The sequence below is a fragment of the Theropithecus gelada genome, chromosome 7a (genome assembly GCF_003255815.1).
Source record: "Theropithecus gelada isolate Dixy chromosome 7a, Tgel_1.0, whole genome shotgun sequence".
NCBI classification, from domain to species: domain Eukaryota; kingdom Metazoa; phylum Chordata; class Mammalia; order Primates; family Cercopithecidae; genus Theropithecus; species Theropithecus gelada.
This window is the reverse complement of record NC_037674.1, coordinates 25,375,995-25,391,227: the sequence shown is the minus strand read 5'-3', so window position 1 is coordinate 25,391,227 and position 15,233 is coordinate 25,375,995. Positions and strand designations below refer to the sequence as shown.

Sequence of the window (15,233 nt, the reverse complement as noted above, 5' to 3'; positions counted from 1 at the left end):
AAACTGATCTTGCATATATTATGAATGCTCTTACCTAGTGTTTGGTTGGTTGAGAGTAAAAGAAAAACCAACTCAAATTGACTTAGTTTGAGTTGAATGAACAGATCATATAACTGAAAAGTCCAGAGATAGGGCTAGTCTCGGGAGAGGCTTGGTCTAGTTTCTTTCTCTGCATTTCTTGGCCCTGAATTTTTAGTGCAGTTTGTTCTTGGCAGCCTCCCCACTCATAGCCCCAAGTTGCTGTTAGTAATCTGTAGGGCTACTTGTTTCCAGATTGGAATGCAATAGGAAAGAGAAAGCTTACATTATCAGCAAATTTCAGAATTGACGTAGTTTATGTGCCAGTGTCTGAATTCCAAATTGTAATTAGGAGGGTGGGCCGTGTACTTGCCTTAAGCTAATTTGACCCTGGAATTATGGATGGGAGATGAATCTATACAGTTCAAGGGACTAAGGAACTTGGCACATTGTTTAGCTGATGGGGAGAGGAAATAGTCAAATGAATGTTACATATGTCATTAACAGGACTGAATTTAAAGTGCTGAGATTGGTTTTTGGTATATTTGGTAGTAGATGTGTCTCTTACTCTCAAGATACTAGGTTAGCGTCCATTACTGGTTGCAATAGCCATTAGTGACATCCATTAATGTTTCTAGCTTTCTGTCTTTTGGACACATGGTGACTCTTTTGACCAATAAATTGTGAGCATTTGGGTTGAAGCATTACATATGAGAGTGGGACTCTTCAGAGCTTCTTTTTCCTCTGGTAATATACCTTGAAGCATTGAAGATGGTGGGTGGTCCATTATGAGTATCTGATGAGCAGACTCATGTTGGGCAAGTAGCATGAGCAATAAATAAACTCTTACTGGGTTAAGCCATGAAGATTTTGGAGTTATTACTGTAGCATAGCCGGTTATCCTGACTAGTACATTGCATTTATTGATACAGTTGAATTATTTGGGGGTCGCTCACAAAAATGCTATATTTGCATAATTCTTTCAATTTAGCAGAAATGCTTTTACGTCTATGCTCTCATTTCCATGATAGTTCTATAAATATATGAGAAATGTTGTTAGTTCCATTTTGCCAGTGGAAAATTGAGGCAATCTCCCAAATGCTTCAAATGTTTGTTAATATAACAGAGTTTGTTATTTTCTATTTGCTTTGTTTACTTAAGCAATACACTTACTTTGTATGTATAATGAGGATCTCTAGAAAAAATAATACTTCCCATTTTATTAATATTTTATTTGGTAGCCCATCTCTGAAAAATTTGTCATTTTTACTTCATTTTCTTTACTTTATTCCCCACCTTCGCTCCCGCCCCCGCCCCCCACCAAGTAGTAAATGTTGGAAATACAAAGGACTTTGGCCATTGTGCTTGGGTTGAAAGCTAAAGTAAGGGAGTAGTTATGCATACTATTTGTCTGCATTGAGCTTTGTTAGGGGCCAAGAGAATCACTCTTGAGGGGAACTGAAAGAGAATCCAAGGAAGCTGTAAGCATGCATCAGGCAATAGAACAAGGGCTGTGCCTGAAGGGCTTGACTAGAGAAGAAAAGATAAATATACTGAATTTTCTTTGGTAAGAAAGTGGCAGCAGGCTTGAAATGCAGACTGCAAGAGAGAGCAAGGGCAGATTACTCTGAAAGCAGAAGAGATAACTGCTTTGCAATGAACTGGGGCAGCACAGCGGTGAAGAGTGTAGGCTCTGGAGCAGAATGTCTATTACTAGATCCAAATCCTGGCTCTACCACCACTTACAAGCTGTATCACCTTGTGTAAGTTACTTAATCTCTCTGAACCTTGGATTTCCCTTCTACAGAATGGAAATAATAGTACCTACTTCATAAGGATGATGTGAGGATAAGATGAGCTATAAAATGTAAAACTCTTAGAACAGCACACATAGTAAGAGCTTGACAAATGTCAATTATTATTACTATTCATGATCATTCCTTCTGCCACCACCCTGATCCAAGCTGTGCATCATCTCTCACCTGGACTAATTCAAAGACCTCCTCATTGCTCTTTTCATATCTGCTCTTGTGTCACCACTGATTTGTTCTCCACTTAGCTAGGGTGATATTTTAAAATAAAAATCTCAACAAGTTACTTCTTTGCCTAAGACGTTTCAGTAATTCCCCCTTCACTTATGATTTTGGTCTTTATTAGTCTTTATAATAAAGACTCTTTTGGTCTTGATAATAAGGACTAAAATCCTTAGTATGTATTCTGAGGAACTACTCCATGTAGCCTGTTTGTGCTGACCTGTGCAGTCCAGCCTCGTAGGCCCTCTTCTAGATCCCCAAGTGTACCACCTTTTGCCCACCTAAGGGCCTTTGCATTAAAATATTTTAGAGAAGCAATGACGTTGCCTTCCAGGTGGAGGGTTCTCTACTGGTGTGACACTTCTCTCCCAACTCCATTACCCACTCTGCCACATATGTGATGAAATCATTGACCGGATGGGCCAATCTTGAAGGAATAATGGGCCTCAGCTCATCTTTGCCCTTCTCCCTCATGGAAGCACATTTTCCACAGGGAACAGGTGCTTCCTCACGTTCATTTACGGGGAGGCATTTTCCCACTATGTGGGATCATGCCCTGGTCTGGCATCACCTGTGACTGTGAGCCTAAGCCTATTTCATCGTGGAATCTATGAACCTTCCTCCTCACTAACAAGCTAATGCCATGGCCTCTAGTTTGGCTTTTATCGGCACCAAAGAGGCTTTGTGGAGTCTCCTCCTTTTCTTCTGGATTGGGAAGTTTCTAGTCATTCATGGTGGGAAAGTACTTCCGAAAGGATAGTGGTGAAGATCTTTCTGTGCCTTATTATGAAATGAATTGGACTCAGATTGGACTGTAGGCCCATAGCCTATGAAATGACTAAATATTAATGTGCCTGATTTAAGGTCTTACCAATACAGTACTCATATGCTTGGACAGGGCAGTGGAAATGGAAGCGTGTTTTGCTTTTGGTTGAAAAACAAAGAAAAGTAGACTGGCCCAGAGATTTTCCAGGAGGGGGAGCCCTTGTTCCTTGTTCCCATTCAAAGCTGTGAGGGTTTGCATCATCTGTGACTAAGTTACAACAGAACAAAAACAATCATTGCTATATGTCAAGCTAAGCAAATAGGAGAATATTGTCATAATTTCTGTTTGGCATTGTTACTTTATCCCACAGAATTAACTCTTTACCTATATGGAACTCAGTTTTGTAGGAGAGTTTCTTTATAATTCCTACTGTGGTTTTGACGGTTATAGACATTGTATATGTCCTTTTGGCAAGATGCTAGGCTAACCTCTATTTTAGTTTTAAGTTAGAAGGAAAATATAAAACAGAATTAGGAATACGACCTCCTTATTTAACTGTATTTTCTCCTTAGCTTTAATCTTCCCCATTCTTTTCTCCAAGTCCTTTCTTTAGAGAAACATATGATTGACAGTACCCACACCCTATTTTGCAGTGTGTTAACTTCTTGAGTAGTTAACATACTACAATACCATCATTATTAGCTTTCAGAACAGTTTTCAGTACATTAGTGCGCATCAGACCAACTAAGCTGGAAACTCTTCTCTTGACATCTCTTCTTATTTTCCCACAACTTGTAGCACAAAACTGGACACCTTGATTCCTGACAAATGTTGTATTAGTCTGTTTTCATGCTGCTAATAAAGACATACCTGAGACTGGGTAACTTATAAAGAAAAAAGGTTCAATTGATTCACAGTTCAGCATGACTGGGGAGGCCTAAGGAATCTTAGAGTCATGTTGGAAGGGGAAGCAAACACGTCCTTCTTCACATGGAGGCAGCAAGGAGAGGTGCTGAGCGAAAGAGGGGAAAGCCCCTTATAAAACCATCAGATCTCGTGAGAACTCACTCACTATTGTGAGAATAACAGCATCGGGGTAACCACCCTAATGATTCAGTTACCTCCCATCGGGTCCCTCCTATGACATGTGTGGATTATGGGAACTATAATTCAAGATGAGATTTGGGTAGGGACACAGCCAAACCATATCAAATGTTAAAAATGGTCATTTAACAGATGACCGGATTTTAAAAAAACAGATAGGAGTGATGGCTAGGAACCAGGGTAGGTTCACCTAGAACAAGTTACCCCAAACTAACCTAATTCAAAAAATATTATTTTGGGCATGTTGATTCCGAATTTCAGTAATATTTTTCACCCCAAATTTCTCATGTTATTTTTGTGGATAGGATAGAATTAAGCCTCAAAGAATATAGTTATATGACTTTACAAATGGTTAAATAAAACATATTTAATATGTTTTATATAATACCTGAAAAAAGTATTAACATTAATTTGTAGAGAGATCTCTGGTAGTTTGCCATAGCTTTATTGGTTTAATTAAAAAAAATTTTTGGTACATTTAGCCTTTTTTAAAAATGTGTATTTGCCTACAGCTTTAGAAGAATATATAAAAGGCATGTGTTTGAAATTTTCTGATGACACAAAGCTGGGAGGAATATCTAATGCTTTAGATAGTACACTCAAGATTAATTTTTTTTTCATTAGGCTAGTGTAATAGGAAATATGAAAGATGTTATACAGAAATATTTTAAAAACCAACTATAAATGTATAGGAAGGGAAACATGATTTAATAGTGATTTATGTAGCAAAGATCTAGGAATTTTTGTTGATTAAAACTTAATATGAAGACATAGTGAGACACAATTGCCAGAATGCCAATGAAATCTTTGGACATGTCAATATAATAGTTCAGAACACAGAACATCAAAGTCCTTACTATATATAGACTTGTTGAGGCTGCTCTGCAGTTGTGTTTGGTTCTGGGCATCATGTTTTAAGAGAGATGCAGAGAAGCTGGGATGGATCCAGAAGAGCCTGACTGGGAAGAAATGCCTGTAAAATAAATCATGGAGAATAGTTGAAAGGTTTGGGAATGTCCAAGTCAGCATAAGTATTTATGGGAGTCCTATGAGTGGTTTTCAAGTATTTGAAGGTTATCAACATAGAAAGGCCTTAGACTTGGTCTAGGTGACCCCAGGAATGGAATTTGCTATGTGGCAAGAAGACACGTCTCAAAAGAAGACATACATGTGGCCAACAAATATATGAAAAAATGCTAAATATCACTAATCATTAAAGAAATGCAAATCAAAACCACAATGAGATACTATCTCACACCAGTCAGAATGGCCATTATTAAAAAGTAAATAAAATAAAATAAAATAAAATAACAGATGTTGGTGAGGTTGCAGAGAAAAAGGAATGCTTATACACTGTTGATAGGAGTGTAAATAAGTTCAGCCATTATGGAAAATAGTGTGGCGATTCCTCAAAGAACCTAAAACAGAGCTAGTATTTGACCCAGCAATCCAATTACTGGGTATACACCCAATGGAAAATAAATCGTTCTACCATAAAGACACATGCACTTGTATGTTCATTACAGCACTATTTACAATAGCAAAGACATGGAGTCAACCTAGATGCCCATCAGTGGTGGACTGGATAAAGAAAACGTGGTACCTATACACCATGCAATACTACACAGGCATAAAAAAAGAATGAAACATGTCTTTTGCAGCAGCATGGGTGTGGCTGGAGGCCATTATCTGAAGTGAATTAACACAGGATCACAAAACCAAAGACTGCAAGTTCTCACTTATGAGTGGGGTTAAACAATGGGTACTCATGGACGTATACGGCAGCAATAGACACTGGGGATTACTAGAGTGAGGAGAGTGGAATGGTGGGGGTAATGGTTGAAAAACTACCTACTGGGTACTGATGCTTGTTACCAGGGAGAGTGGATGTCCCAGCTCTTGTCTAACTTGGAAGAAAGATTTCAACCAAGAGACAGTAGGAAGACAGTGAAAAATTTTATTGAAAAGAAATATAGTGTAAAGAGCTTATTGTAGGAAAAAATGGGTACACCTCAAAGGAGGAGTGGGATGATCCTGTGCGAAAACAGTTCCAAAGGTTCTGCGCAGGGAGCTTTATCATGTTGGACTTTTTCTGCAAATTACTGCCCCTGTCTCAAGTCTCCACCTTTCTCCTTTGCCTCGTTTTTCCCGCTCCTGCCTTAACTCCTCACCTAGGCTTGTGGGACCCTCCCTTACTGTTGGTTAATGTGCATGTGTGGGCTGGTGATCAATACAAATCCTGTCTGATGGTGGCCCTGCTCATTGCTACCATCCTAGAAAGGTTGTATAGTGGTCAAATCTATACCTGTTGGGCCCGCATATCTCTTTGGAATTTCCTTATCTGTCCTAATTGGTACTTGTGGTGCCAGGTTTCTCTTGGTAATGTCCCTTTGCCCGTCTTTTTCCTTTTTTTTTTTTGGAGGAGTCTTGCTCCATCACCCAGGCTGGAGTGCAGTGGTGCAATCCCAGCTCACTGTGACCTCTGCCTCCTGGGTTCAAGTGATTCTCCTGTCTCAGCCTCCTGAGTAGCTGGGACTACAGGCGTACACCACCATGCCTGGCTAATTTTTGTATTTTTATCATGTTGGCCATTCTGGTCTCGAACTCCTGACCTCAGGTGATCCACCCACCTCTGCCTCCCTAAATGCTGGGATTACAGGTGTGAGCCATTGTGCCTGGCCCCCTTTGCCCTTCTTATTAGCATGTAGCTAACGACATTATGACATTTTAACTGCAGAATGAATGATTATTGGGGTGTCTTAAGAGGCATTCCGTGGTGTTTCTTTCTGTATGGCTACCTCCTCTCCCTCCTACCCACATATGATTAAGTGCTGCCAACCCCCACAAGCATTAGAGATGGCATTAATTTGCAAATTTTGGGTGGTCCCTCAGGTGTGAGCCTTCCCAGAGATTTCCTTTCCCAGGAGCTCCCCTCCTGTTCATGTCTAGCCCTCTACCCACTCTAACATGCTCTTTACCTGGTGACAGGATCATTCATACACCAAACCTCAGTGACACATAGTTCTCTCATTGAACAATCCTGCACACATGCCCCTGAACCTAAAATAAAATTGGAAAAAAAATAGTTGTTAAAATTAAAAAAAGAAGTTACAGGGAGGCAGATTTGAATTTCTCATAATAAGGACCATTCTAGCAATTCCCATTCTGAAATGGGGTCAGGCTGCCTTGTGAGGCAGTCAGTTTCCCATCACAGGAGACCTTCTAAGAAAGACCTAGGAGCCCCTTGTCAGAGGTATCTAAAGGGGTCATGCTTTGGGAAGGTGGACCAGATGATTTCTGAAGTTCCCTCCTGCCTTGCAAGCCCCAACAGGAAGGAACTCAGTACCTGCATACAGTAGGTACTCAAGCAATGACTGCCAAATAGTTGAGTGCCTGACTCAAAAATCTCAGGGGTAGACTTTTGCATTTGATACCTATTTTGTCACAGGTGAGTTTATGGCATGGACCAGTAATTTCACCTAGTATCAGGAGCGTATCATCTTGGGGAAAATGAAGGCTTTGAGTCATACAGAGTTGAAATTTCCTAGATAACTGGCTTATCTTTCTTACTCTGGCTCAGGCTTGTAGGTTTTAGAGCTGTTTCTGATAATGAGCAATGCCCTTGCCCCAAACTAACATGATGGTATTTCTTTTTCAGGATAATCGTATCCACACATCGAAATATAATATTCTCACCTTCTTGCCAATTAATTTATTTGAACAGTTCCAAAGAGTGGCAAATGCCTATTTTCTTTGCCTTCTGATTTTACAGGTAATATTTAGGTTGTATTTCTTTATTATCTGTTTGTTTGAAGTATTCATATACTTTTAAAAAGTAGGTCAATTTACTTAGCTAAATGTTCGTGATTAGATAAAATCATCCTTTATCAGATTTTTAATCTTGTTGTTGCTGTTTCTCTTCACAAACGTGGGAGGGGTAGGAATGGTTAAAAAGTAGTACATTCATCATTTTAAACACTGAGGTCACTTTAAAACACAGCCTTGCACTTTATTTGAACCAAACCAGAGCCTAATAATTACTGTTCATAGCCTCCCTCCTTTCTTTATCTCCCTCTCACATCTACAGGGTGGGGATTGCCAGAGTTGAGGCAAAGAGTCTTAGCTGACTAAGACTGAGTAAGTTGTGGAGCTTAATTTTGCACATTTAATTTTCATTTAAGAACAGTGACATATTTTTAATATATGTAAAGTAAGTGATGATGCTATATGTTATTTCGCTGTAGGGTGACTACTTTTACAGTTTTGAATGGTTAATTGGTAGTTAATAACCTTTGCTTTTGCTCCCGTCTGACTAAAATTTGCCCTTAAGTGAAATTTCAGATTTTATGGATATTTTGGGAAGGAAAAAATATAAATCAAGGAAACTACATACATATATACACATACATACTGTACACACACATAAATAATTCATGTTAGCCAGTTATTTACCTAGTATTTATGTTAGCGTACTTTAACCAGATCAAACTGGTAGGTCGAGAATGGCTAAGAAGTAAGAAGATGGATTAGATTAATAGATTTGAGTACTGTTTTCTCTTTAATTGAATATCTATTTAAAAATCTTTATGTTTTGAGTGACAGAAATCTTAGTTTAAGCAAAAGACGAATATATTCATGGGTATCTCATTTCAAGTATTACTGGATTCATGGGCACAGTTTCATCAGGATGTGGCTTCTGTTCTCTGTTTTTTTTTTTTTGTTTTTTTTTTTAACACATTGACCTTTCTTAGGTAGGCCCTTTCTACTTGGTGGCCCTGACAGCTTCCTAGTTCCAACTCAAGTCAGAGCGATAGAGAGAGCAGGGAGGGGAGGGGGAAGCGGAGAGAGAGAGAGAGAGAGAACGAATGAGGGAATTACTTTTTCTGTTGCTCCAGCAAAAGTCTTGAGATTAGTTCTGATTGGAGCTATATCTTCATTCCTAAACCTGTTACTGTGGCTCAAGAGTTTGATTCAGTAATTGGCTTAACCAAGATCATATGCCAAACCCTGGATCCATGGTAGAATCAGTTTCCGAAAATTATGTGGACAGAAAGTGAGGGGATATGATGTTTCCCTAAGAAATAGGAGTATATTTGAGAAGAACTGGGTGCTGATCCAGAAAACAAAAGCCAACAATGAATAAACACCTTACTATTTATTGAAGAAAGCTTAGAGTCCAAGATTTCTCCTCCCACCTCTCCCCATGAAATCGTTTTTGGTTTCTTCAAGTAACACTTCACACCATTCCAGAATTTTGAATTCATTTCTCTAATGGCTTTCTCATTTGTGGCCAAAGGCTCTTCTTCATAGAATTTTATATATAGAAGGGAACTTTGGGATGGTTCAGTCTAACCTCTCCTTTCTTTATTGATGAAGAACTTAGACCCAGAGAGATTAGGTGGTAAGGCTTTCACTGTGAGTTGATGATGAACTAGGACTAGAATTTAGCTTTTCTGACACCAAGCTCAATATTTTTACTGCTATATCAGAGGCTTTTGAGTTTTTTTTTAAAAGTCTTATGTAGAAGCTACTGTATAAAAATGGATTTAGAGTTGTTTTGATGGGGCCTGATCTTTAGCCACTGACCATCTCTACCCCATCCTTTCCTGCCTGATGGCCCTGAAGCAGCTCCAAAATGAATCCCATTTGAAACCACTTGTCTAAGAGATTTATGTCACTGTGTCTCTCTTATGTGGGTGGCTTTGGATGTATAGGCACAAGGGAATAGGCCTTGGAGTCCAAGAGACCTAGTTTCAAATTTTAACAGTATGTGATCTTGGCCCAGTTGCATGATCTCTTAGATTCTTCATTTATAAAATGGGGACATGATACCCAGGTCTGCAACATTTCCTGACTCCTGGTCACCATTCATAATGTAGTATTCTGTGTTGTGTACTGGGGGTGCTATTTATGTGGAATACAAACCTTCTGGGATTATACAAAAGCAATGCTAGTAAGAATCTAACTCAGTGAACTTTTCCGAGGATTAAATGACATAATAAATGGAAAGTACCTGGCACAGTGTCTGGTGCAAGGCAGATGTTCAAATAATCTCTCTGGGAATTGGTAAAAAGAGTAGTTAGTAAAATTATTAAAAGTTGAGATGAAAAGCTGAAAAAGATGGGTGAAATTTAACATATTGGAAAAGGTGATCATCTGTGAAAGATTTCAAGAAGCTTCTTTCCTTGCTATAAAAATTTCAGTTTTCGGTTAGGTAGTTTGAAAACAAGTTCAATAATACTTCTACTTTATGTGTCTTATAACCAAATACAAACACTTAAATTATTGAAAGTCAATCTTCATTTGTAAAAATAAGTCAATATAACCCCATTAATTTCTGCTAAGTCTTATAAAATTAAATGACACAATTTGGAAGATATATTTTCTAACTTTAAAAGCCCTAAACTATTTGGAATGTTTGTTTCAGCTAATTCCAGAAATCTCCTCCTTGACCTGGTTTACCACCATTGTGCCTTTGGTCTTGGTGATAACTATGACAGCTGTCAAAGATGCCACAGATGACTATGTGAGTATTTGCTCTTGAGCATTCTTGAGGTCTCAATTTCAGTTATGGCTTCTCAGAAATAGATAATGAAGATACATTTGAAATTTTGAATGAAGTTATTTTGGTCAATATCGTATAAAGCTATTTTGCTATTTGTTTGATGATTAATACAGGTACCATAGAACCAGAGCCTGTTTAAAAGCAAGAGGGTTTCAATAACTAGATTCACTTTCTTCTTTTATAGATGAGAAAACTAAAGCCTAGAAAGAGCTAATGATTTGCTAATAATATGACCAATTTGTGGAAGAGCAGAATTAGAAATCAACCTGCATTCACTCAGTGAAGTGTTACTTATTCTTTATCACGTCTTTGTTTAAACTGTGAGAGTTGGTAAATATTAGGTATTCTCATACATGCTTGTCGTTACATTAGAAGTTACAAAGTCAAATATAGTTGACCCTTGAATGATGTGGGGGTTAGGGACACCAATTCCCTGTGCAGTCAAAAATTCGTGTATAACTTTTGACTCCCTCAAAATCTTTACTAATAGCCTATTTGTTGGCCAGAAGCCTTACCAATAACATAAACAGTTGATTAACACATATTTTGTATATTATGCACTGTATTCTTACAATAAAGTAAACTAGAGAAAAAGAAAATGTTATTAAGAAAATTATAAGGAAGAGAAAATATATATGCTATTCATTAAGTGGAAGTGGATCATCATAAAGGTTTTCATTCTTGTCATCTTCATGTTTAGTAGGCTGAGGAGGAAGAGGAAGAGGAGTGATTGGTTTTACTGTCTCAGGGGTTGCAGAAGCAGAGGAAGGGGAAGCAGGAGAGCAGGCACACTCAATGTAGCCTTTAGAGAAAAAAAAATCTGTGTATAAGTGGACCTGTGCAGTTCAAATTTATGTTGTTCGAGGGTCAAGTGTAGCTTCAAAAGTCAGGAAACTAATGTAAATAAGTCAGGTATAAGGCAATAGATAGTTTTAAAGTCTGCATAACCCAAAGGAAGTAATTCTCAGTCAAAGACAAAACACAGTCTTGGGAAAACCAAACATTCTAAATCCAGACAAATTATATTTTCATCCTGAGTGATTACATGTGCCCCCTCAATAACTGTCTAAGCCAATGAGTTACAGGTTTATATTCCTAGCCCAAGTCACTCCTCTGAGCTCACACCTATATTTCCTGTTGCCTATTTTTAACCTATCTGTATCTTTAAAATGGTTTTCTTTTAGACAGCATATATAGTAGGGTAATAATTTTTAATAAAATCTGAAAATCTCTACCTTTCAATTGGAATATTTAACCCATTTATGTTAATGTAATTATCATTATGATTAGGCCATCTATCATCTTGCTGTTGCTTTCTATATGCCCCATTGGCTCTTTGTTCTATTTTTCTCTGCCTACTTTTAGATTAATTGAGTATTTTTTTTTGTGATTCCATTTTATCTTTATTATTGGCTTAACAGACATACTTTTTCATGGTTGTTTTAGTCTGTAATAGTCTATCTCAAGTAATCCGGCTTCAGAACCCTGGCACTTACTCACCACACCCCTCTGTGCTAAGCTATGTAGATAATGCAAAAATGAAAGAGACACAGAAACTGAAGTTAAAAAAAGCTTAACATTCAATAGAGGGAGATGGGTCATGTACATGAATAACAATAATATGAGATAAAAATGGTGTGAAATTCATAATTTAAAAGAACCAAAGTGCTTTGGTTCTTTGAGGAAGGAAGATGACCTTCAGTAGCTAGATTGATAACAGAGGTGGGATATGTGAAAGAGAATTAGGGAAGACATTATGGAGAAAGTGGGAACCCACTCCTGCTAAGAGTAGTTGAGTATGGTAAAGACATATGGGAAGATTTGTACTTATCAAGTTGGTTTATGTGATGTTTCCTCATAGTTATCTTACATATAATTTTTTGATAAATCAACAATTTGATGCAAGTCACTTTAAAATAGCACACATACACACAAATAATGTACTTGTCTTCATATATCATTTTTTAAAGAATACACAGGATACACTCTTCATTTCTTAATGAAATTTCTAGCCTATTTCATGGTTCACATTTTGACTATAACCTTTGAGGTTAGTTTTTTTTTTTTTTTTTGAAACAATCTCACTCTGTTACCCAGGCTGGAGTGCAGTGGCATGATCTTAGCTCACTGCACCTTCTGCCTCGCAGGTTCAAGCAATTCGCCTGCTTCAGCCTCCTGAGTAGCTGGGACTACAGGCATATGCTGCCACGCCTGGCTAATTTTTTGTGTTTTAGCAGAGATGGGGTTTCACTATGTTGGATTTTTTTTTTTTAATTTTTAATTTTTTTTTTTTGAGACGGAGTCTCTCTCTGTCACCCAAGCTGGAGTGCAGTGGTGCGACCTTGGCTCACTGCAACCTCTGCCTCCTGGGTTCAAGCAATTCTTCTGCCTCAGCCTCCTGAGTAGCTGGGACTATAGGCACGCACTACTACATCTGGCTAATTTTTTGTATTTTTAGTAGAGACGGGGTTTCACCGTGTTAGCCAAGATGGTCTCAATCTGACCTCGTGATCTGCCTGCCTTGGCCTCCCAAAGTCCTGGGATTACAGGCGTGAGCCACTGTGCCTGGCCCCGGATTTTTAACAAACACATAGGATCCATCCACACTGATGAGTAATATCACATTAAAGTGGTTAGCGTCGAATGTTCCTGGAGTTTACTGATTCCTGTGAGGTTGCCATTGTTCAAGGTACTTTGGGAGCTGCTCTTATAGAATTGTCTTCTGAAGGTCAGTGTACAAGGTAGTTGTATGACTTAATGGCTTCACAGCTTTGGAAACAAATGCTACTTCTCAGCCTAATCAAAAACCTTATCAACCAGACATGCTTTCTAAGAGTGGCTTTCTTATATTTCAAAACATAAGACATCTCATTATGTCTTTTCAAAGGACATAGAGCTCGATTCTCAAAGGATAGAGAACGTTCTGGAGAACGGGCTATGAGCTCCAGAGGTAATTCTAAGAGAGGAAATTTCAACAATCATTTGAGCAATGGCATCTTTGGAGTAAATGTGTGGTTTTTCCATGTTATCTGATTTTTCAGGGAAATGGTACTCATTTAGATGTATGAGTTCCTACATATTGGCCTTAAAGGTCTTCATTATAGTCACACTTCATAGAAGAATAAATGGTAGAGTAGAAAGTATATTGGCTTTGGAGAAAGACACCTTACTACCCTACCACCTTACCTTACCATGTACTGACAGTTTGACATGAGGCAAATGACTTAACTTCTCAAACCTTTCCTTTTCTGTATAACATGGCCAATGACACCAGCACTGTTGGGAAGACAGAATGAGATGATATGGGTAAAGCATCAGGTATAGAACCTGACTCACAGGGAATACACAATGAATGTAGCCCTCTACTCACTTTCTTTCCTGTGGAAGTTCCCCTCTATGACTTCATATTTATTTCTAGAGGAGAAATTGTCAATAATAGTCAGGCTGGGCTTGAAACTACCATTTCTAATCCTTGCAGGCTCCATCTACTCCAATATCAAGTCCTCTTGGTAAAACCTGAGCAGAAGTAGAAGTGGTTGCATCTCCCAGAGAGTGAACTGCTCAGCTTTTGGGGGATGAGCTGACTGGTCTTTTTCTGTGATGTTGAGCTGGTCAATTTAGGAGATTTACGTGACTAAACAAAAAGTCTCCTTTTGATTCCGTTGCAGTTAATGCTTGAATGTGCCTTCACTTTTGTGATGTTATGTGCCAGTTCATTAACTGGACACCTTCACCAGTCAGGGTCTTGGCAAAACACAGAAGTCACCCTGAAATTGGGTGGATTGGAGAGTTTAATAATGAAGGGATCATTTACAAAGGGTGTGGGCATGGAAAAGCAGCTATGACAGCAACATGGGTGGCAATACTACTAGAACTAAAGAGGCAAAGGAAGGAAGCAGTGACCAGACATGGAGATGTAGTTGAGGCCTGTTTGTAGCAGCTGCGGCTATCTGTGGAAGCAGCCATTGCTAACCCAGCTAGAAGAAAGCCAGGGGATAAATTCCCTCATTTCACTCTTCTCTGACCCTCGAATCTTCTGCCTGTACTGTCTGTTGGTCAAATCTTACCAGAAGTCAGAGGGCAACGACCACAGAGCCCAGCTTTTCATGGCACAGGGCAGAGTGAAGAATGCCATGTAGATATGGTGGAGGAGAGAATATTCAGCAACCCCTCCAAATTATGCACTCAGATCAAATAATGTTTCCATTTCTATTGTTCTACTGGTAGAAAGTTTTCATGTCAGTGGGTGACGTGACTTAATTTACTCCTTTACCAGTATTATAAACTATTTTTATGTTAACAAATGCTAAATAGCTTTGTTTTCTTATTTTTACTGGTAATATCTATTAACTTATACCTGCCATTCTGAGTTTGCACTGGGCATAGCATAATAGAAAGATTGGGATGGATTTGGGAATGCTGTAGAAAAAGGAAAAGAGCTGGTTGAAGCATTTTATATTTTGTGATTTTGACACAACATTTTGTATTTAAGAAAAAAAGAAAACGTTCTGATGATTAAAATCTATGAAATCAAAGTTTCTGTCTCCTGAACAGACTACCCTATTCATCTGTGCATGTAGGCTAATTTGCTGAAATAACTGTATTATAGCCTATTACTAATGGTATTACCATTTTCTCTATATTACCTTTATTTCTCTTACAGCTACTACCTGATCATGACATTTCACATAGAAAGACTTACCTGAATGACTCCTAATTTATGAGCATAGTAGGGAGCTCTTAATAG

General features: G+C 38.4%; 1 protein-coding gene across 1 annotated transcript in view; it reads left to right on the top strand.

The window, feature by feature from the left end:
- The window catches only part of ATP8B4 (ATPase phospholipid transporting 8B4 (putative)), a 264,877-nt gene that overhangs the window by 58,306 nt on the left and 191,338 nt on the right, over positions 1-15,233 (top strand). Inside the window, exons 4-5 of the mRNA XM_025390477.1 lie at positions 7,580-7,693; positions 10,349-10,447. Coding sequence (XP_025246262.1) covers positions 7,580-7,693; positions 10,349-10,447 — 213 coding nt within the window. The remainder of the gene's footprint in view (positions 1-7,579; positions 7,694-10,348; positions 10,448-15,233) is intronic.